The sequence below is a fragment of the Oncorhynchus clarkii genome, chromosome 22, assembly GCF_045791955.1.
Source record: "Oncorhynchus clarkii lewisi isolate Uvic-CL-2024 chromosome 22, UVic_Ocla_1.0, whole genome shotgun sequence".
Classification (NCBI taxonomy): domain Eukaryota; kingdom Metazoa; phylum Chordata; class Actinopteri; order Salmoniformes; family Salmonidae; genus Oncorhynchus; species Oncorhynchus clarkii.
The window spans coordinates 40,618,550-40,641,690 of record NC_092168.1 but is presented as its reverse complement, the minus strand read 5'-3'; the positions used below and the strand labels follow the sequence as shown (position 1 = coordinate 40,641,690).

At 42.8% G+C, this 23,141-nt stretch overlaps 1 protein-coding gene across 6 annotated transcripts in view; it reads right to left on the bottom strand.

The window, feature by feature from the left end:
• Window positions 1-1,432: 1,432 nt before the first annotated feature.
• The window catches only part of LOC139380905 (R3H domain-containing protein 1-like), a 58,913-nt gene continuing 37,204 nt past the window's right edge, over window positions 1,433-23,141 (bottom strand). Inside the window, exons 14-27 of one of the 6 annotated variants that reach the window (XM_071124061.1) lie at window positions 19,541-19,825; window positions 16,686-16,852; window positions 15,495-15,596; window positions 14,075-14,290; window positions 13,588-13,711; window positions 9,312-9,505; window positions 8,936-9,081; window positions 7,870-7,979; window positions 4,991-5,142; window positions 4,589-4,733; window positions 4,224-4,321; window positions 3,865-3,958; window positions 2,966-3,037; window positions 1,433-2,789 (exon numbers count right to left, since the gene is read on the bottom strand). In XM_071124061.1, coding sequence (XP_070980162.1) covers window positions 2,755-2,789; window positions 2,966-3,037; window positions 3,865-3,958; window positions 4,224-4,321; window positions 4,589-4,733; window positions 4,991-5,142; window positions 7,870-7,979; window positions 8,936-9,081; window positions 9,312-9,505; window positions 13,588-13,711; window positions 14,075-14,290; window positions 15,495-15,596; window positions 16,686-16,852; window positions 19,541-19,825 — 1,940 coding nt within the window. In that variant the 3' untranslated portion in view covers window positions 1,433-2,754. Of the gene's footprint in view, window positions 3,042-3,864; window positions 3,959-4,223; window positions 4,322-4,588; window positions 4,734-4,990; window positions 5,143-7,869; window positions 7,980-8,935; window positions 9,082-9,311; window positions 9,506-13,587; window positions 13,712-14,074; window positions 14,291-15,494; window positions 15,597-16,685; window positions 16,853-19,540; window positions 19,826-23,141 lie in introns of all 6 variants that reach the window. The other 5 variants (XR_011628478.1, XM_071124063.1, XM_071124062.1 and 2 more) reach the window with 5 other exon arrangements.

The following is a 23,141-nucleotide window of genomic DNA, read 5'->3' as shown; positions in this document are numbered from 1 at the left end:
CAGGGGACTACCTCATGAAGCTGGTTGAGAGAATGCCAAGAATGTGCAAAACTGTCAAAGCAAAGGGTTGCTACTTTGAAGACTCAAAATATATTTTGATTTATTTAACACTTTTTTGGTGACTACATGTTCCCATGTGTGTTATTTCATAGTTCTGATGTCTTTACTATTAAACTACAATGTATAAAATAGTATAAAATAAAGAAAACCCTTGAATGGCGCGGCATCCAAACTTTTGACTGGTACTGTATGTAATGAGATATTTCTGTATTTCATTTTTTTTTTTAAATCACAAAAATGTCTAAAAACATTTTCAGTTGTCATTAAAAAACAGTTAATCAATTTTGAATTCAGGCTGCAACACACAATGGGGGTATAAAAACATTTAAGGCACATTGCCATAACTAACTTTTCTGTATGGGTCTCCCTTGTGTGGCAACTTTCGTTCAATGATTTATGCACGTCTAGGATTATACTGGGGGTGATAGTGAGTACAACTTTGTTTTTTTCAATTGGTTTAGTACTTACCATCAACCCTCCATGGTCTTCGGTGTCTATAAATTATAGAGCAAGATGAATGAAAAATATTAAATTTGCTGCTTTAAACCTGACAATGCATAAATATGCCAAATACCACCCCTGTGTGCTAGACAGGAATCATTGGGGGGGGGGATACAAGAAGAGGGAAAAAAAACAGTGTAAACGATAATCATAACAAAACAACCTAAGGGTCATTTATTGCTGAGAAAATTTCAATTATAAAAACGCCATTTCACCAACCTTGGCTGCAACACAGAGCTAGGTACTCTAGATGTTGTTTTAATTATCCGTTAATAATCTCAGAATCAGAATGGAGAACCTTAATGCAACGACGAAACAGACTTCACATGACAGATAAGATAGAACGATGAATGGTGTGTTCAAGACAACTGGAAAGTTCGAGTTCCAGAAAGAGACCCAAGTTTCTGAGTTGGATGACCGTTCAATTTTTTTTCCCCCCTCAGTCCAAATGGTTCTTATTTCCCCAGTTGTCTTGAACACAGCAGAAGCCATCCATTCTGAACTGTTTCTGGCAACTATGACAGTGGAAGAGGGAACTGTGAGGCATTGGAAGAGATGAGGTTGGTGGGAGGTTAATGTAGCAGACAAATGACCCTATAAAACCTGTATTGAGATGAACAGCACCAACCAAAGACCAAATTAGATAAGACCAAGTATAAAACCCACATGCCCACCTTCCACCCATAGCAAAACAAACCACTCTCTATGCCTTACACTGACATCTGAGGTAGGACTATACCTAGTGTTTTTAAATCGTCAGTTTAAATATCATGAGAGGACACCCAAAGCCGGTTGGATATTCTGGACAGATAGAAAGCCGGAGTACCCATCCATTTCAAAGGACTTCCTGTGATCTGAAAAATCACACGTATTTTGGTGTAAACATTTATTGGTTTCAAAATGAAATAAAAATGACTTTGCACCGGCATTGAACAGCCTTTCAGAATCCACACATTTGTTTTTTTATCTTTGAGAAAAATTAAAGGAAAAATAGATCATTTTTATATATTCAGTTGTATAAATGTGCAAACTGTTGTTTCTTCCAGTGACCCAGTAAGTATATCATTTAAAAAGACCTAATGAAAGATTTGACACTGTAGGCCTTGTAGAAGAGGAGGGAGGACAGTGTGGTGGAGAGAGAGAGAGAGAGAGAGAGAGAGAGAGAGAGAGAGAGAGAGAGAGAGAGAGAGAGAGAGAGAGAGGAGGCCATCCAAGCAGATGATTGCTAAAATATGCCGTTGCGGTGGAGGAGTGTCATTTTAAATGAAGTTAAAAACCAGGGGTTTCAAACGAGCCTTTTTTCCCGTTGCTCTCATCTGTGCCTGCCTGTGAACAACACACATACAGAACGTTCACTGTGTAATAGAGAACTGATTGAATTATTTAGCTACTATATAAATTATTTACAAGGTGCAGGTCTTTTCATTTAACAATAGACTCTGACGGGGGGTGACTTCATTTTGCGTTTCTTGGAGAATAAAGCAGTAGACTTTGGAGAGAAAGGCACAACTAGAGACCCATTGTGTAGCCGAGGGCAACTTCATCATGTACCGGCCACAATATGGGGCAAGTGGCTGGTGGCAGGCTGGCCGATAGTCAGCTACCCTGGGGATGTGGGGAAGCTTTGGTTGAGTTAAACTGAACCAGGCCAGACACTGCAACTGGGCTGGGTGAGTAATAATGAGAGAGCTGAGCTTTGGGCCTGACTCAAGATTTCAACAACTATAAAACAAATGAACAAATAAAATAAAACAGAAATACAGGCTTTTGATGTGTTCCGGCCTGTTCTCAAAACAGAGAGCAGACAGGTTATTAATATTTGGAACTTCAATAATCGTGTTTTTTTGGATATTCGTTCACGTCAGTTCAGTTACATTTTGTTCTTTTTCGTCAAACCGCTAGTAAGAACATTACGAAGTACAACACATTTCCCCCCCAACCAAGTCTCTACAAATCAAGTGGAAAAACAACCCTTTACATCAAGCCAACGTAGTGAGTGAAGAGGGAGGGGGAAAGGAGGGGCTGGGGGGAGTGATGGCAACAGGAAGTGAGTGGCGGTGCTGGTGAGGGGTCAGGGTTTAAAAGGCGAGCCAGGGGTCCTTAACGCCCTCTACTGGGAACTGGCCCTCTCGGGGAGTGTCTGTGGCCGTAACCTCGGCCATGGCACCTGCTCGTGGTAAGTCTGATGGAGGATCAGGGGCCGTTGTGGTTCATCCTGCACAGCGTACCTGGAGGGGAACGTGACCAGGAGGGATTAGGTGGAGGCTGGGTTGACAGGGGTTTGACCGTGGGGGTTTGGCGTGGTGGTGGTCACCGTTAGCCATCGACTGCCAGACAACGCGGCTGTGATGGTAGTGGTGCTCTCGGAGCCATCAGACCACAGCCCTGACTCTGGAGAGCTCACCTAGCAGAGAGTCCGCCTCGGTCCGGCTGATCCCCTCCGGCAGCTCAGTCACCTCCAGGACCCGCCCACTCACTGCCTCCGAGAGAGGAGAGAGAGAAGTATCAGACCCAACTTGGAGACAGCCTTTAGCCTATGACCTCATTAGTTAAAGCAGTACAGACTAACCCTATGCTTCCTTTGTCATAAGACTACTAAATAACTACCCGAACTATCTGCATTTAACCTCTTTGCACAAACTCTTTTGACTCATCACATGCTGATACTGTCTATTATCTATCCTGTTGTCTAGTCACTTTACCCCTACCTACAGTATACTGCTGTTACTGTCTATTATCTATCCTGTTGTCTAGTCACTTTACCCCTACCTACAGTATACTGCTGTTACTGTCTATTATCTATCCTGTTGCCTAGTCACTTTACCCCTACCTACAGTATACTGCTGTTCCTGTCTATTATCTATCCTGTTGCCTAGTCACTTTACCCCTACCTACAGTATACTGCTGCTACTGTCTATTATCTATCCTGTTGCCTAGTCACTTTACCCCTATCTATATGTACATATCCATCTCAAATACCTCGTACCCCTGCACAGACTTGGTACCAGTACCCCATAGCCAAGTTATCGTTAGTCATTGTGGATTTATTCATCGTGTTATAATTGTTTCTACATTTTTTATTTCTGAATTATTAGGAAGGGTCCATAAGTAAGTGTTTCACTGTTGTTTACGAAGCATGTGGAAATTATATATATATATATATATATATATTTTTTTTTTAGATCAAATATCAATATCATGGATAAATGTTATATTTAAAGATATATCTAAGAGTAAGATATTTATTGATTAGAGGTCCACATCTCTGTCCTCTTAACAGACAGAGGTGTTCTCTACCATTACCTGGTTGACCTACACTGAGATCTGTAGACAGAGCTTTCCTCGGCTGCTTCCTCCCTCTGCCTCCTCCACCGCTGTGCCGTATTCCCATAGGTACCTGGGAGCAGAAAGGAGGACGAGAGAACATTCAGTTGACCAGCTTGTAGTCTGCTGTTGCACTTTGTGGACTCTAGCTCAAGGTATCCCAAATGCTTGATATTGGAAGAGAAAATGAGGAACAAAAGAAGAAGCGGGGACCATTGTTTGACTTTGATCTTTTGTTTTATTTGCACGGTACTAAAGAGAAGATGTCGCTAAGCATTTCTAAAATGGTACATAGATATCCACACAGATATTTCCTCCTCTGGCTTGTGTAGACTTACCTGATGGTTGGGGGCCATGGGGGGAAAGTGGAGGAGAGGAGGACGGCTCTGGGGGTTGTACTGGAGGGGTTGCCCTAGCAACGGGTACCGAGCATCTCCTGGGAAACACAAATGACGACACACTAAATTGGGCTACATTTCTTTAGGGCGTACCATTTGCCATAAAGCTGGAGCAGCTGAGTAGCCTCAGGGACCCTCAGCATTCCACATATTTGTTTGAATGTAGTATTAGCACACCTAATTCAACTAATCAGCAAGCCATTGGAATATCACATTCCTATATAATTGGAATAGATTAAGTATGTGAAATGGCTGGTTAAAGTTTCCCCAGGACTGGGTAAAGGAACACTGGGTGTCTCCCTCACCTTGCCCTGGCACGAAGGGTCTGGAGAACTGTGGCATCATGGGTACGGGGGTGAGGCCAGGACGGATGCTCTTCACATTGGTCAGGTGGGAGGGGGTTGGCGACTGGGCGGGGGAGGTAGAGGGACTGCCCAGCTGGGGACTGCTCTGTATGGACAGATGGAGGACAGGGGAGGGTTATTGGGTGAACACACCCGACACCAGGAAAACCACTGGTTCAAAATCAAAATCAAAATAAAAGCATTCAAGGCTACTCTCTTACAACATTACAGACCACAACACCAAACCCCATTACTATATTTACACCAAGAGTGTGATACTGAAGAAATACTTGCAGATTTGAAGAAAACATTTTTGCATGTTCTCTTTAGGCTGTATGGGGGAGCGGAGCAAGGGACTCTCACCTGTGAGGTGTCTATGACTGAGAGCTCTGTGGACTTCTGTCCTCTGGTGTGATCCAGACTGTAGTACTTGCTGTGTTTCCACTGCGAGGGCGTGTGAGGCCTCGGCTGCTGGCCAGGGGACAACATCAGCTGCATCATCACCATTCCACCACCTGGAGGAGGGGCACAGAGGCGACAAGGACAGACATTACAATATTACATCAAATTCAATGAGAGTTTATATGCATCTCTTCAGGGGCAATGAAAGATGTGTAAAGAGTTAGTCTTACATTTCAGATACTAGAACCTGTTCCACTTAAGAATCACAGTGTGTGTGTGTGTGTGTGTGTGTGTGTGTGACATTTGCCTTTTAGAAATATATGAATCACGTTTAATAGGATAAGTATGTCATTTTGACTGTTTTGTATTTCATTAGTGTATTATGTATGAACTAAATCATATTCACTGACTTGCCGTTAAAATCCTTTGTCATCTAATTACATGGGATGTTAACCTCCACTTATTTGATATGTAATTAGAAATTTAACTCTATGTTTGAACAATATTTGTTGACATGCATTTTATTCCTAGTTGGGACCTTCTTTCCAAGACAGCTCAGATCATTAATACTTTTAATTGCATCATCTCAAATGTTTTGCCGTCAAACATCCAATTAAATGCGTTTGCCCAACAAAGGGTTTGAGAACTTTCTGGACCTGCACCTTATTAAAAGAAGACTTCTGACTGCCCTTAGCCTGTCTAATTATTTCTGCTGAGGAAGACATCTGACTGCCCTTAGCCTGTCTAATTATTTCTGCTGAGGAAGACTTCTGACTGCCCTTAGCCGGTCTAATTATTTCTGCTGAGGAAGACTTCTGACTGCCCTTAGCCTGTCTAATTATTTCTGCTGAGGAAGACTTCTGACTGCCCTTAGCCTGTCTGTAATGATTTCTGCTGAGGAAGACTTCTGACTGCCCTTAGCCTGTCTAATTATTTCTGCTGAGGAAGACTGACTGCCCTTAGCCTGTCTGATTATTTCTGCTGAGGAAGACTTCTGACTGCCCTTAGCTGGTCTGTAATTATTTCTGCTGAGGAAGACTTCTGACTGCCCTTAGCCGGTCTAATTATTTCTGCTGAGGAAGACTTCTGACTGCCCTTAGCCTGTCTGTAATTATTTCTGCTGAGGAAGACTTCTGACTGCCCTTAGCCGGTCTAATTATTTCTGCTGAGGAAGACTTCTGACTGCCCTTAGCCTGTCTGTAATTATTTCTGCTGGGGGATAAAAGTAACGAGCATCTATAACACTCATCCTGACAGCCACATAATTCCCACCCCATCTCAAGGATGAAAACCTCCATTTATATTTTGTTTTCCATCTATTTTATTGTGACAATAAAAAGGGAGGTCTACAAACAAAAGAGAACCTGGACTCTATAGTACTACCAACCTTGGATTTAATCCATCACTAGCACTGTCTTGGTGTAATACGCAGCAGTCTATTTGTATTTCTTTGTGAATAAAAAGGGGGTCACACAGAAAGGAAGTTGACCCATAGTAATAACCAAAACACATTTCCACATTGAAGAAAAAAAAAAGTGTACATTTGCCACAAGAGGTTTAAAATGAAGGGAATGTATTTTTTACGTGGTAATCCTGGCATGAAATGAAAACATTTCAACCATCTCAGTTCTGAAGAGAGAGAGCGAGAGAGAGAGAGATCTAATTTCAGGATTTGAAATAAGATTACCCTTTCCTCTAATTAGTTATTTAAGGAGAAAATAAAAGATGACAGAGCGCAAGACAGAGCGAGCGCGACAGAGACAAAGAACTTCTGTGAGTGTAATGTTTACTGTTAATTTTTTGTTTCACTTTTGCTCATTATCTACTTCACTTGTTAACATATGATTCCCATGCCAATACAGCCCTTAAATTGAAATGCAATTGTAAATTGAAATGCAATTGTAAATTGAGAGACCGACCGAGACACGGGGAGACCGACGGTGGCTATACTGATCAAAGGAGCTTCGCCACAGAGGAAAATCACATTAACTAAGGCCTCCTAAAACGTTTCAAATTAGAATTAGATTGCCCATAAAGGGACTTTTTTAAATAAGATGACCATAACTGGGAACAAAGCAGCAGAGGAATTACTTCTTAATTACCAGTCCATATCTGTTCAATAATTACATCGTTAAGACTTGGAGTGTAATTTCAATTAGCACCTTGAAGCCTCAAAGCTAACTGAATAGGAGGACGAGGAGATGGGGGGGGGGGGAAAGATCGGGAGATGAGAATGCTGCCTGTCTGCGCCCCCTCTCCAAGAAGACCCGTTAGAATCGATTCAATCCATTTTGATTTGCCGGAGAATTCGGTTGCAAGTCATTTCTCCTGATGACGCCTTTGTTTAGTTGGGCTCTAATTAAAATGTTCTTAGGGCTCTTCCACGCCATTGTTCAGAACAGAGGGGATTGGGCTGTCTACATTGTGACGGTTGGATTGGAGAGCGTGTTAAAGAACTAAAAGAGGTAGGAGAAAGGTTTATTTTTTTTTTTTTAAAAAGGTGGTACAGCGAAGCTAACGTCTGTGGGTTTTGTTCCAGAGACAACCCATACAGCAGCTCATTTCAAGAACTCACTCATTAGGAGCAACATTTTATATTTCACACTTATACAGTTGAAAAGAGAAAATATGCTCTTTCAGGGATCCAACATAAAGGGATAAAGCAGTCTTGTAGCCAGCTACTGATAACCAGCTGGTTGCCAGACTACTTTATTTATAAATTGTGATTTTTACTTCCTAGTTGAGACCTGGTTATAATGCATAATGTGGCTTAGACTGGCTCTCTGCTGTATACCTGAACACTGCAGTGTGTCGGTCTGTGTGTGTGTTTCTGCGTGTACCTGAGCACTGATGTGTCTGATGGAGTGGCTGCTGGGAGTTGCAGGGGGAGGACGGCCGAGGGAACAGCATCTGCTCTGATCCGGAAGGAGGCAGGAACTCTACAGAGGAGCTGCAGTGAGAGAAACACCACACACACTAAAGCCGAGTAGCAGAGAGGCACAGATTCATTCATGTAATCAGAATTCGGCACATCGGTTTTAAAATGGGCTAAATTACTGAAGTGGAACACTGTGTACACAGGAGATCAATAACCCTGTATTGCATTAGAACAACCATAAATATCCTCAATCTGAAACCGGTGAAGGCTGGGAATCGGCTAGAAATCTCTACAGGCTCATTTTCTAACAAATCAAGGGAAAACAGCATAAATCACTGCGTCTCCGTTACGGAATTGCGGTTGCGGAGTGCCACTGGGGTTTCTTCTTTCCAGGCTCCTCTTTCACTCTCCTCCATTTTGATTTTATAACAATATAAGCAAAAAGAAGGCAGGCAGGGTTATAACAATATAAGCAAAAAGAAGGCAGGCAGGGTTACAACAATATAAGCAAAAAGAAGGCAGGCAGGGTTACGTGTCAGCCCAAAGCAGAGGCAGGCAGCTGCCGCAGCAGACATTCGGCTCTCCGTGCCACTCGGCACCCTGAAGAATAATGTGCGTCTGCACAGCGGACCAGAGGGCTGGCATGAAGGATGGTGTAGAGAGCAGCTCGCCACACTGGACCAGCGCTGTTATATTAAGACTCAGTAGATATCTGGCCTTATAAATCATCTTGAACATGGCCTATTAAAGAAGACGACCCAGGAGGGGGGGGGGGGGGGGGTTTACACAGCTCAACCTAAAAAACTGCTTATTGTAAAACTGGGAATGATACAGTATTAATGTTCTGTAGTAATGTTATTGGTCTATAATCGGAGTATGTCCACATTAAAACTGTGCGATGTCCTACCACATGGTGTTCTGTTCAACTGGGAATGCATTTATATGTACTCAACAATGTATTGGTATTATAAATGGGTCTACACTAAGTATAGGTATTTTTATGTTAAAACTGTGTGGTGATGTCCTACCTCTGTTGATTGGGTGTGATGACACTGTAGTAAACCTGGACACCAGAGCCAGGCATGGGCCTCTGGTTGGACTGGTTGTGGATGACGATAGGCTGCTGATACGTTTGCTGTGGTACAACCTGGGAGCCTTGGGGCTGCATGGATACCTGCCAAGACAGACCCATAGTTCAGATGGATGACATGGGATGCCAAAAAATATTCACGGTTACACAAGACTTTATGGAAAAAGAGAATGGTTCTTAATGACTAAGCTACTTGGCTAAACAAAGGTTTAAATAAATATGCTTTACATTTCTTAATGTTCATCATTGTTAATAGTGTTTTTACATTATAAAGTGACATTGAGTTATTAGATGTTGAAATGCTGAGTACCCACCTGATAAGATGACATAGAGGGATACTGGACCATCATGCCTTGCATCTGATGTCCCATATTGCTATGCTGGCCACTGACCGGGTTCTGCTGGCCACTGACCGGGTTCTGCTGGCCACTGACTGGGTTTTGACTCTGTGGCACTACTATCATACTCTGATAGCTCTGTGGATGATTGAGCATCACAGTTTGGTAACCTGGAGAAATAGAGAGGGAGGGAGGGGGAGCGAGAGAGAAATGAGTGAGCGAGGGGGAGCGAGAGAGTGAGAAACAGAGAGCAAGATAAAGTGAGATGGGAGCGAGAGATGGGGGAGAGAGAGATGAAGTTGATTTAATCAAAAAAGTGGATTCAAATGTCTTGTTTCTTAGAATTCAGCACTTGTATGGAAATTAAAAACGTTCAGAATTCCCTGATAAATTGGATCACAGGGAAAACTAAAAAAGGTATAGAAACCGTAAATTACATTTATTTATGACATTTATTTATTAATAAATGTATTTCCATGACAGAATTCAAAAGCAATTTTGGACTGACCAATGTAGATATTTTCAAATACATTCAACTTAAAAGTTCCATATCAAGAAATTTCAATTTATGTTATTTTGGATATCAGAGTAATCTTGAGGTAATCCTAGTTGAGTCAGAAAAGGATGTTCATTTGATGGGTAAGATATACAAACCCTTGCAGAGAGCCTATCCAACGGGCAATCTATCCAACGGGCAATCTATCCAACGGGCAATCTATCCAACGGGCAATCTATCCAACGGGCAATCTATCCAACGGGCAATCTATCCAACGGGCAATCTATCCAACGGGCAATCTCAGTTGGATAGATTAACCAGTGGAACTAAGACTTAAAAATAACTGATATTGGCACACGATGAAGGGAATGTTGGAACATAACTAACGCAATTACAGTTAGTGAAAATGTACACAATCCAGCATAAACTAATGTATAGAATTTATTACACAAGAGACAAAATTCACAAATTTCGACAGCACAACGGCAGAGTCAAGTGTTAGGTGTAAAATTAACAATGACTCTATAGCCTTCTTCTGGGAAGGCTATAAAGTCCAAAAGTTATGGGCGGAGCTAGAAAGTTGGCAGAAGTATTATAAAGTAAATTTACTATTAATCAATCTGTCTGCATATTTCAAGACATGACATGTGTGAGGGTGCAGCGAGATACCCGATGGATTGGACGATCCTTTCTCGTCAATCATCTTGACAAAAACATACTTAACTGGAAATCAACCAATCCTCCATCGTTAACACAATGGAAGTCAAATGCTTTATTATGTAAAATGTTGTAAGTGCATGGGCGACGAAGAGAAACAAAATGGTGGAGTTTGAGGCCATGTGGTAGAGAATGATACATCACCCCTAGAGACGGGGGTGTGAACAGGTGGGTCTGGGCAGTTGGGTCTGGGCAGGGGTGGTGTGAACAGGTGGGTCTGGGCAGGGGTGGTGTGAACAGGTGTGAACAGGTGGGTGTGGGCAGGGGTGGTGTTGTGCAGGTGTGAACAGGTGGGTGTGGGCAGGGGTGGTGTTGTGCAGGTGTGAACAGGTGGGTGTGGGCAGGGGTGGTGTTGTGCAGGTGTGAACAGGTGGGTGTGGGCAGGGGTGGTGTTGTGGATGTTTGTGTCTGCATGTTGTTTGTATGCTTTGTAAGAATATTATAATATTTTTTTTCAACAAAAATGAAAAACACTGCCACAGAACAGGCTGTGTGCTTATTCCATTGGAAGCGATCAATGATTCAGGGTAGTCAACATTAAAATGGCTCAGTAAATAAACAACCTTTCAGTGCCAAAGTCGTTTCAATAGGATTTCTCCTCCACTGGTAAGATTATGGGAGACGAGATAAAAAAAAATGTAAAAAACTTTTCAATAGAAGGTGTTAGGAAAATTACATTTAAAAAGCTTTTTCTTTCGCTGGGTAAAATACATCAGCATCAAGGTTACCAGAGAGTGCTTATAGTGGAGAATGTTATTGAAAGCCCCTCTTAAGCAGGCGCCCTGAGTAGAAGGGGGGTGGTGGAGGGGAGAAAACAGCAGGAGGTAAAAAACGAGAAGGGAGGGAGTTAAGGGAGGAGAGGGCTGTCTGGGCAATTTTCAATTTCTCCTGGCTTTTGGCCAGAGCGACAGCAATCAATTTAGCCCAGATGAGAAGAGAAGTGGGACACAAGGAATGGATGCTCCCGGTGAGAGGAGAGGCAGGCAACAAGAGAGGCTGGTTGCTATTTTTAGTACCATTCTCTCACCTCCACTTACAAACCGAGCATGAAGCGAATATAATATTAAACACTCTGTGCTTCAGCTGACTGGGCAGAGGATGGAAGAGAGAAAAGAGAGGAGAGGAAGGAGAATACAAGGGAGATGCTTTGCTTCATCATACCACACAGACACTGGACCTCAGGACTCAAAAAGCTTGAATTGCTGCTGGCAGACTGTCTTGCCTGCCTGGTTAAAAAGGAGCCACTGACTGTCAGGCAGCTTTAGGAGATAAGATGAAACAGGCATGCCAACCTTCTCCTTATTACACCAGATATACTGGGGCTTCTGCTGCCTTTCTCACATTCAAAAGCTTCATCTATTTTTACAAGAATAAGGGAATAGGACTAGGCTTTCTCAGCCGCCGGGGGAAAGGAGGAGTTCAGTGTGTAATGGTGTCCTTCAATTCAGATCTACCACATTTCTCATCCTCCTTTTCATAAAAAAAAAAAAAACATTGTTTCCTTAGGCTTTATTTGCCCATATCTGGAGAAGTACAGTACATTTCTACAGAAAACATATAAAAGTTTGACATTTGATAGCAGAGAATTCTGCTGATATTTTATGACTACGATAATTGCACACATTATGAATCTATAATTAAATCTATCTTCAGAATGATATGAATTGCAGTTGAGACTTTTGCACAAGACATTTATAGCTAACAATAATCAGAATAATACCTCATTCAAAATGTCGTCAGAATATGTGAATGTTTTGTATAATTGTGCAAGTGGAGCACAAAAAAGTTGACGTCTGATGTTGAAGTAAAAAGCAAAATGAAGACTCTCTTTTGGCAGGAACATCAAGCATAAAAACAAAAAAATACCCCAGACCTTCACAAATATTCATGGAGAGATAAATGAAATGTCTCAGTCAAGTCAGATAGTTGGTTGGTTGGTTGATGGATGGTTGATGGTCAATCCTCAAGTACACCCAGTAGACAGAAGGCTTTAAAATGGCTGACTTTTACAGCAGTTTGATTGAGTGCTTAGCTGTGGAGGGATGTTGGCTAACAGTTCTGTCTGAAGAGGTGAAAGTGAGGTGCTGGAAAAGAGACCGGTTCACTGTGAGAATTATAGGCCTCTCAGACAGCGCCCCGGCCCCGTATCCAGGACCTTTGGTTCTTCTGTGGACGGTCAACTTCCACCCATATCCAGGATAGGCCCTTTGGTTCTTACCCACACCTGGAGGGCTGATATCCAGGTAAGAAACCCCTCAAACACCTGACTTAGAATGTAACAATGTTTATACGCCTGTGGGTCCTGACATTTTGCTGCTGGAACTCTAGATCAAATCCCCATCCTGTTCTCCACTGCCAATCTGCATGACTGATGCATGTACAAAGGCTGCCAGGTAATTAAAACAAAATTCCCCATTCCCTTTAAGAGATCCGATTGACTTTTGTATTTCAAATGGTGCAGCGGAGCATCTGTTTCTCTAGACAGGCCAATGAATGATGCTTCAGCGATACGCAGTGGAGACGAGGGAGACAATGCTAACGGTGTATTTGATTGGAAATGGTTATTGTGTGGGCTAAAAGGCCAAGGGCAACACAATGGCCAAGCCTGCAGAGAAAAAGCATTCTAACACAGGAGTCAGATTTTCGCAATGCTCCTCTGCCCCAGGGGCACCGTCTACTTTCCCTGCCACAGTTTATTGAGATGAGCCTATTGTGTACCTGCCATAAGAGCAGATAACCAGAGACAACAAAGTGCTTAGCTCAATAGAAAATAAAGAGTGTGAAGAGAGCGGTAACAACCATGCCCACCCCGCAGTAAGATTGAACATGTAAAAAACATATCACACAGGGAGAAAGACATGGGTTTAACCCCCCATGTAAATAAATGTCAAGCACACCACTCCACTGATGATATTCCAGATATTACGCCAGCGAGAGAAAAAAAAAACCACACCTGATGTGACACCTGTTTTTAATAGAGGAACTAGGCAGCTGAGATGAATGGTTGAGTTACTGGTTCAGCCTGTGTTAGATATTTACCTGTCTGTTGTGTGGGCGGGGGCATTGGCTGGCTCTGCAGGGCACTATACTGCACTGTGCCCACAGGCCTGTACCCCTGGTTAGACAGGGGGTACTGGCCTGGCCCACAGTAACACACTGGCATCTGTAGGCAGAGATGAAGCAGTCTAAAATGAGATGCCATTAACACCACTACTGATATGCAGCTCTCGGAGGTCTCTGAACCTAGAGTACAGTCCCTCAGCTGCAGTGGCTTAGTTAACAAGTCCAATATAAATGTTATTTTAAGTAGAGAGAAAGTATCTATGAACAAATGTACTGTACATGTATCACTCAGATACTAATTATGAAACTTTTCAAATCATGTAGTCGAAGGAATAAAGAGACCGGCCAAGCATTGATCAAGACAGTCAGATGGAAAAAACGTATGATAGTACTAATAAAACAGAGTACATTGTATAACCTAATAGGAATAAACCAGGTAAGGGTCAGATGTACAGTAACCTACCTGCTGCATGTAACCTTGTTGCTGCATGAGTGGCTGGTTGACAGGCGGAGGGGCGGGGGTGTTGTAGGCCTGGGGGGCAGGGACAGGCTGGCCTGGGGGGGGCACCATGAAGCCCTGCTGCTGCGGGGGGGCCTGGAGCACCACGGAGGAGGGGCCCTCTCCAGAGGCCTGCCGGGACAGACTCATGTGGCTGAACTGGGCTCCCAGGTTCTCTTGCTGTGGGATGGAACACACAGAAACGTGTTACATGCATAGATGATATATTTATTATTAACAGTTCGGTCGTGGCTCTAGTTGAACTACTACAGGACCTTGTATGTAATAAATAATACATAGCACTTTTATATGGCACTTTTCTGAAACCCCAAATACTTTTATACTGCTGGCTCCTAGTGTAGTCACTGAACTTTGAACTACTGTACTAGCCTACAGCAATACAACTGGATACAGCCACCCATGCAAAGAACAAACCTGAAGGCCCTAAAACATTAAGCAAGTCAGGATGACTCCAGTTTAAGTGTGGTGTGGTTTACTAGGCAGCAGATGGTTGAGTGGTTAGGAACTTTAAGCATGGCTATTTATAGAATATCATATTCAGATTAGACGGTAAAAATTTATGTAATTAGTCATTAAGGGATGTTTATTCGTAGAGGGACGTCAGGAAAGAGGTCAGTAGAACACATGATTTGCGTCAATGGAGGGAGTGGGGTAGCAAACAAACATGAAAGTTAAACTGATTCAATTCCTCATTAATTGGCATATTAATGAAGTCTAATTAGCATGCTGACCAAACGCCTCCGTACGTCGGTCCACGTGAGAGATTTTGTCCATCACCACCAGATGCAAAAAAATGATCAAACCAACTAATTATATTAATTTATGGACAGGTGGAAACACACATGAAACATTCATGGACATTTAACTATCTTGCGGATGCTAGCTAAGTTGTCCTGGAAAATAAACATAGGATTATTATTTGACCTGAAATGCTTTTTCAGGTCCTTTTTTGTTGCTGGAACTTTGACCCCTTTCGATTCACCAAAAAATGGTGTGTTCTCTACTCCGACAATTAATCCACAGATAAAAGAGGAAACGTAGCTGTTTTTTAAAAAGTTTGTTTTCTTTGGTTAATCTCTCATCGTTTTCTGTGGACTTTACATGGCAGTTGGCAACCAACTAAGGTGCATTACCGCTACCAACTGGACTGGAGTGTGGATCTCAATCATATTTCAATAACCCACGTGGATTCAGGAACTTTTCTCAATTCCATCCCTGTGTGTATTCTTTCAGTAGCATAAGTTCACTACTCATTTGCAAAAGTTTTATCCACAGCTGTGTGTTTTACCCTAGCCCGAAGAGGGAAGATGGCATAGAATGACAAAAAGACTGGTGGGGGGGGGGGGGAAGAAGAGTAAAGTACCACAGTGTATAGTTGGTCAGGGGAGACGGAGAGGAGCTGAGATGGGTAAGAGACAGACGAGTAGTGGACAGGCTGAGCAGAGGGCTGGAGGGGCCGGACCGGCTGAGGAAGGGACAGAACAGACAGAGGTGAGGAAAAACAGTAGAGGAGAAGAAGAGGTAGATGAGAGAAGCAGAGGTAGAGAAGAGAAGTAGAGAAGAGGTAGAGGGCATTGGGTTTAGTCAGACATTAGGCAGAGATTGCAAACGTCACAAGCGGAGAAAGTATCATCTCAAACAATAGAGAAACAGTATATATTAGTTAACGGAGTGAATCAGCGCTAGATCAGGGGGGAATCCAACTACACATGGGGGAATCCAACAGTAATGAAGTTAATTAACCTCAGTCAATAGATGACCATGGATATCCTCCATCCTCTACCAAGGCCGACTAGTGAAAATCTATTGATATTAAAGCAATGGGACAGCTCTTTGTTCAAAAATAAATATCCTTTCATCAGCCCCCGCACCCCCGGTTTGGAATGATGTCTTTATTAGGAAGAGGCGTTGCTTCTTCACAATGGGGGGGGGGGGGGGGGGGGCATCCTTGCCCGACCCCTGGGTAGTGCACCCACACTATCAGAGGTCAAGTTAAATTCCTGCCCTTCCATTTTCACTAATGAATGTCAAGCCTTCCGGCTGTTTTTTTATTTTTAAAGGGGCTCTCCATGACAGGTTGTGTTGAGGATCTTGCTATTAGAGATCGCTATTCCTACCACTCGGGGCCTGTATAAAACGCTAATGATTACCGTTTGGGCTGTGTGCTGCACCAGTGGTCACAGGGTTTAGCTGACACTCTGAACTCAATTCATTTCCTCTGACAGGGGTGACAACTAAGGAGAAAGGTTGCAAAGTTTCCTCAACGAATAACACCGTACGCATGACAACCACCCCCATGAGCTGTCATGGTAATGTTTTGAATTGGGGGCCATGTCAATCTTCAGGGTGGCTTAGGATGTCTGTGTAATAACTGAGCATGTGCATCAGTTCCCTTCCTACTTTCCCCTGCCCTCTCAGACTGTACAAGCACTGTGTTTGTAATGTGAAGTATAGTAGATGTTATGAGTAAGCCTGTGACATATACATTTACTCCTAGGGGGTTCTATTTAATTTAAATTCAAATTCAATGGCCTGCTGAAGGGTGTTAGCGAACCTGTGCGAGAACGTGGTTGTGATTGGTGGGCTGGTGCTGGCCAGGCAAGTGCGGAGGAGTGGGCATGGGCTGCAGGGTCCTGCCCTGCTGATTATGATGCTGAGGAGCCATGCTGTGGTTGGGGTTGTACACCACAGCACTTCCATCCGGGTTCACAAACGGCTGTCCTGCAGCGAGAGAGAAGGGCAGGGCTGAAAACACACTGGAAAACCACCAAAACTAGCATCTCTATAAAACACAATCATTATTTTCAGCATTATCGTCAACACTATCGAGCAACACTTTCCATCTCTATAAATCACATCAATAATAATAATGAATATTTTCAACATTATCATCATCACTATCGACACTGGCCCCATTATCAACATTAAATAGATCACTTCAACGCTTTCATACAGTTTGCCAAATTGCTAGGTATCCAGAAATGTAATGGCTATCATTATCCTTACAGCAGCTGAAGACAGCAGAGTATCCAGAGGGCTTCATTTACATAGCCTATTTATGAATTCACACAGCCAAGTGAGTAAATATTTATAATAAATGTTGCCCTTTGCATGAGCAGGAAAAAAAATACTAAGAATGTTGTGTGGAGGAGGCACTTTATGTGGAGAATATGACACATCATTTTATCCAAGTGCTTATTTCAAAATCTCTGGTGAAAAAATGCCTTGTGCTCCAGTGAATTTCCCTGAGCCGCTACTTGATGAAAGCATCAAATGCATTTCTCTGTGGTTCACTGAAATAGGCTGGCTCAGAAAGCCGAATATCGGTTTAAGAAGGTATTTTTTTTGTGCAGAAAAGAGGTTAGTGCCACGGAGCAATCCAGAGACACCCGGTTCCAGTGTGTGACTTCATCACATCAGGCTGGGTTTTCCTTTACATTTGTATTCTACACACGTCTACTGAAGCACCGGTTGGTTATAGACATTACCATAGGGACAAGGGTTCACACAGACACGTTACACATACAATGGAAATGTATTTGTCCCCTTTCTGATTTTTTTCTATTTTTGATATTAGATGATATTGATATTAGATAAAAGGGAACCTGAACCTTTACAAATAACATTTTTTAAATTTAATTAACAAAGTTATGCATCACCCAATTCCCCTGTGTGAAAAATGAATTGCCCCCTTACACTCAATAACTGGTTGTGCCACTTAGCTGCAATGACTGCAACCAAATGCTTCCTGTAGTTGTTGATCAATCTCTCACGTTGCTGTGGATAAATTTCGGCCCACTCTTCCATGCAGAACTGGTTTAACTAAGCGACATTTTGGGGTTTTCAAGCATGAACTGCTTGTTTTAAGTCCTGCCACAACATCTCAATTGGGATTAGGTCTGGACTTTGACAAGACCATTTCAAAACTTCAAATTTGTTGACCATTTTCATGTCGACTTGATTGTGTGTTTTGGATCGTCTTGCTGCATGACTCAGCTGAGCTTCAGCTCACAGACAGATGGCCTGACATTCTCCTGTAGAATTCTCTGATACAGAGCATAATTCATGGTTCCTTCTATTAAGGCAAGTTGTCCGGGTCCTGAGGCAGCAAAACATCCCCAAACCACCACGCTTCAGCGTTGGTATGAGGTTATTACTGTGGAATACAGTGTTTTGTTTTCGGCAGACATAAAATGGGATCCATCTCGTTCCGGAAGCACCTGGATGATCATCAAGACTCTTGGAAGAACGTTCTATAGACAGATGAGTCAAAAGTATACCTTTTTGGACGACCTAGTGAAAACCAAACAATGCATTCCACAGTAAGAACCTCATACCAACAGTCAAGCATAGTGGTGGTAGTGTGACGGTTTGGGGATGCTTCACTGCCTCAGGACCTGGACGACTTGTTGAGGGTGGGTTCGCTCTATTTTTTCCCCACGTTCAAATGCCCAAATGACCGTCCGATGACCCTGAAAATAACTCCTCTTGAGTTAACTATCAGGTGGCTAAAATTAATTCTCTGGGTTCTACACAAGAATTCCCCATTTTCCAACTCCTTAGGAAAAGGTCAATAAGCAATTGCACAGCCCTGGCTGGCTCTCGAAAAACATATTAGTGCCAGCGCCATATACCCGGGCTTATCAGCCAGTCCCATGCATATTTAAGAAGCAACATTCTCTCGGATGGCCATTGAACCAGCGGAGTGAAGAGGAATACATTATACATCAAAGCTTCGACTCGCCCACTATCCATTATCTCTATATCCAATAACACTGTACAGTGTGGCTTCATTATCCCGTGTCTCAGCAACACTTTGGGGAATTTGTTTTGACCAAAGTCAGGGTATATTGATCTTGCGAGACAGCCATCGTTTTTCAAAGTGCTTCCGTTCCCTCCTCATTTGTGGGAGGCAGAGACACAGATTCTCATTTGCATGCAAGCCGCGTCATTAGACAGTGACTCCTGTGTCAATTCTGAATAATTTGAGGGAAAGCGATGCGCAATCTGTCGGTTGGGTTTACTTTTTAAAGGGCAGTTAAAGCAACTTGTAATTATCACCTCCCCCAAAAGACTCAGCAGCATCACAACTCAAATACATCAGAAATAATGAGTGAAGGACGCCTGGTGTTCTACTGTGGTGTTCCAACACTTTGCTGCTTGCAAGAAGACAACACACAACACCATCAGAAGCTATAGTTCCCTCTCTCCCCCTCCCTCAACACCACAAGAAGAAAGCAGTGGGGGAATAAGCAGCAAGTTGTGTGAGTCATGTTAGTTTGAAAGAGAAGTTATCAGTTTGTGAAAGAAACCCAATGACAGGATACAAAACATAAGACACATTTTGCATCCCCCATAGCAAGCCCCTGTACTTTAACTAAACCTGGTAGGTAGGGTTCAGTTACCAACCTGTGTGTGGGTTGACCAGGACACTCCCTGGCGGTATCCCTGTGGCTTCCAGAGGAAGCAAATAGTAGCTAGTGTTAGCTGTGTTCGCTGGCGGTGCCGCGCTCCTGCCTCCCGCCTCATAGACCACAGTACTACTAGCGCAGACAGCTGGGTAGGCCGCTGGGCAGGGAAGCGCAGAGTGGTTGTGGGGGTAGCCAGCCTTGGTTAGAGCCGGGACAGGGTGGGTTGGCTGGGAGCGAGAGAGCGAACCCGTGGAGGACCCTACACTACCCGAAGACTCAGAACCTAGGAAAGGAAGGAGTGAGAAGGAAAGCCTTAACCTACAGACACCATGCTCAGAGTGGTGATGTGGGGATGGATGGGGAGAGTCATAAGATGCTCTCCAATGGTCACAGGAGCAAGGCAGTAAGGCCATATTACTGATGGCATCTACTGGAGGAGACGCGGCTTGAATTCATTGGGTATTTATAGTAGTCTGCCTCACACAATCACATATTACTGTATCATACATAATTTGTTGAGGCCATAAATACCTTGATATTTCTACTTAGGTCAACAAATTATTTTGTATTAAAAAGGTATGCACTACTTCGAAAGGTCATGTTTGATTCTCCAAACCTACATAGCCAATTATCTATTCTAATTACCTGTGGGAGTGATGCTGTCATAAAATAGAAAGAGGATAATTATTTCAACAGCTCTAACTGGCCAGTTAATTAATTCCTTGATTAATGTCTTCATTTAGCTATTCACATTGTTTAGCTATTCACTTGACTGTCCAAGCACCACCACCACGTCCATGGTGAGCAAAACACTAAGACATTAATAGATTCTAGAACAGATAGATTATTAGATCATTATGACATTAAATAGAATAAAACATAATTGACTAAGACGTTCTACTACAATTCTAAAAACACCAACCCACTGATAGAATATTACCATAACACGTGTGGTTTAAAGGAATGGCAGGAAAATGTAGCACTGCTTAAGTCCTGCATTGTTGAAACAGTTAGCTACATCACACCTATCAAACTGAAGATGTTTAAGATGGGGCTCTGAATGTAATAACCAATTAATTCACACTCGCGATACCAAATGATTTCTAATACCATGAGAGACAAGGAGTGGCCGATATAATTGGAGGGGAAAGCATGCTGAAAAGGAAAGCATTAGAAAGCACACTATGTAAAAAAAATAGACACCGTCTTGGGAACGTGTGTGAGTGGTATGTTAATAAGTGCGAGCAAGGCGTGACAATGCACTAAGAAAAACATGCAATCAATCTCAGGTCGCCAAATAGCGAAGAAAAGTGCTCCGTCAATGTCTGATCTAATAAAATGAAACCAATAAATAAACACCCCGTTAATGCAGGCAGACGGGAGGAGACTAAGAACGGATGGCTTGGTTCTCCTCGTCTGTCGGCATTTTGGTTTGAGAAAACAAACGCATAGTGAGGCACCCATTTCACCTGGCAGAGTAGTCATAGGGACTGTGTCTGTTCAAAGCCTTTGTCAAACGGCTCCTGATTGGACGCTCCTCTAATGGACAGGGCGTTGTGACCATAGAATTAGATCACTAGAATAGACAAGAATCTTCTTATTATGAGATAAAAATGTCAGCCATTTGTCAATCATGGTTTGCCAGTGCTGTGATCATTGTCTCATGTCAGATATCAGTGCAGACGGGCATTGCGCTAACTAGCAAACACGCATCGGATGGTTAAAAGGAAGTTTGGCTACAATATGCTGTACTAACATTCAAAAATGTTACTACGGTGGTTGTATTACCAAGGTGACATTGTTCACTGAACCCCCTTTCATCCTCAAAAGAGAGGTAATCTTACCAACAAACCTGTAACTAATATACTTTCCCCCCGAAGAAGTTTGCACTACCTAATTCTACATCTAGCTAAGGTACTTTGTGGTGGTAGGATCAGTATTTATGAAACTCGAAAATGTGCACAAAAATTTGCTAGCTCATTTCTGCTTGCTGGCAGAACCAGTCTCAAATCAATCCATATGAAATGAAAGGCAAGGATGCTAACACCACCAGTTCACACACTCAATGCTGAATACTCCCTCTAGCTAGCGCAGTGAAGTTCTAGCTAATGCACAAATTAGTTGTCATGACATCTGTTCTGCTATGATTAGTGTGATTAGAGTTGTACAGCACAACTGACTGCTCTCTGCAATGTCATCACATTGGCCAAATGTTACAAACTAGCGAGGCACAGTGCCAGCTGTCGATTTCTGAGAACAGTCCCATAATTTTAGTGCCGTATAACTTTATCAGCAAGCTGGCAAACTAGCTGCAGTATGGCCATCCAAACAAGCTTGCACGAGGCTGCTGGCTGGAGCAAGTTGGCTAAACTGATTGAGCATGGTTTGCCGTAGTAGCCAGTGCTTCATTGCTACCGAGAGCCAAGTGATTTTCTGAATTAGGAACTAGCGTTAGGCGGTAAAATCCAAACATTTTGAGATGAGTTCAGACATATCAGCTGAGGGACAAGCGTGACGTAGGAGTGAGACCATCTGACGTGAGACAATGGTGCTGTGATAAGATAATGTAAAATAATGACTTAAGAATTTTCCTACACTGTATGGTTTTGTTAGCTAGACTGACAGTTTGTGGAATGATTGCACAAATTAACTGCAAATATGCCAACATTCCAATCCACTGCCATAGACTGGCTGAGATCAGTTGATAGGGCTTAGAGAAGTTGCAAATTCAACAAGTACAGATATTGTATCATAAAAAAAGCACTCTGTGGAACGCCGCTTCCCAAGAAAATCAACATTTTGACATTTATGGTCCGTTGACATATTTTAGAGGATATTTATACATAACATTTTAAAACCTTCATAAACTATTTATAAAGGACAATATTTTTCTTTGACAATACTACACACAATTTCTAATATATCACGTCTTACGTTTAATTCCCTGCATAAGTAAAATTAGCATTATGCCTCTACTGCCATTCATTCTGGGGCGGCAGGGTAACCTAGTGGTTAGAGCGTTGGACTAGTAACCGGAAGGTTGCAAGTTCAAACCCCCGAGCTGACAAGGTACAAATCTGTCGTTCTGCCCCTGAACAGGCAGTTAACCCACTGTTCCTAGGCCGTCATTGAAAATAAGAATTTGTTCTTAACTGACTTGCCTGGTTAAATAAAGGTTACATTTTTTTTTACAAAAAATTCTAATGAATGGCAATTGTTTGTATCTGATCATTATAGCTGGCATTTTTACCTCATTCTGGAACTTTGAGGGTTTATGACATAGCCCCTCCAGTAATTTAATAGGATGTCCATGGTTGTTACCATAGATATCCTATTAAGGGTACGCTCGTAAATTGCCTCGACTGTGTCAGAGTGCTCACTGAGCCGTTCGTAAATTTGGAGCGTTATGCTCTCGGAGCATTCGCAGTGCACACCGGATGCTCTGGCTGAGAAGTAGGGATGTATGGAGCTTTCTGACCTCACAACGGCAGCCCAAGCTAGCTGGCTAAAGTTGGCTAGCTTACTACCTTCTTCCAGACAAACGAGAGAACACATCACTGAGACCATTTTACTTGCCCTAGCGGTGCTGGTTACTGTTT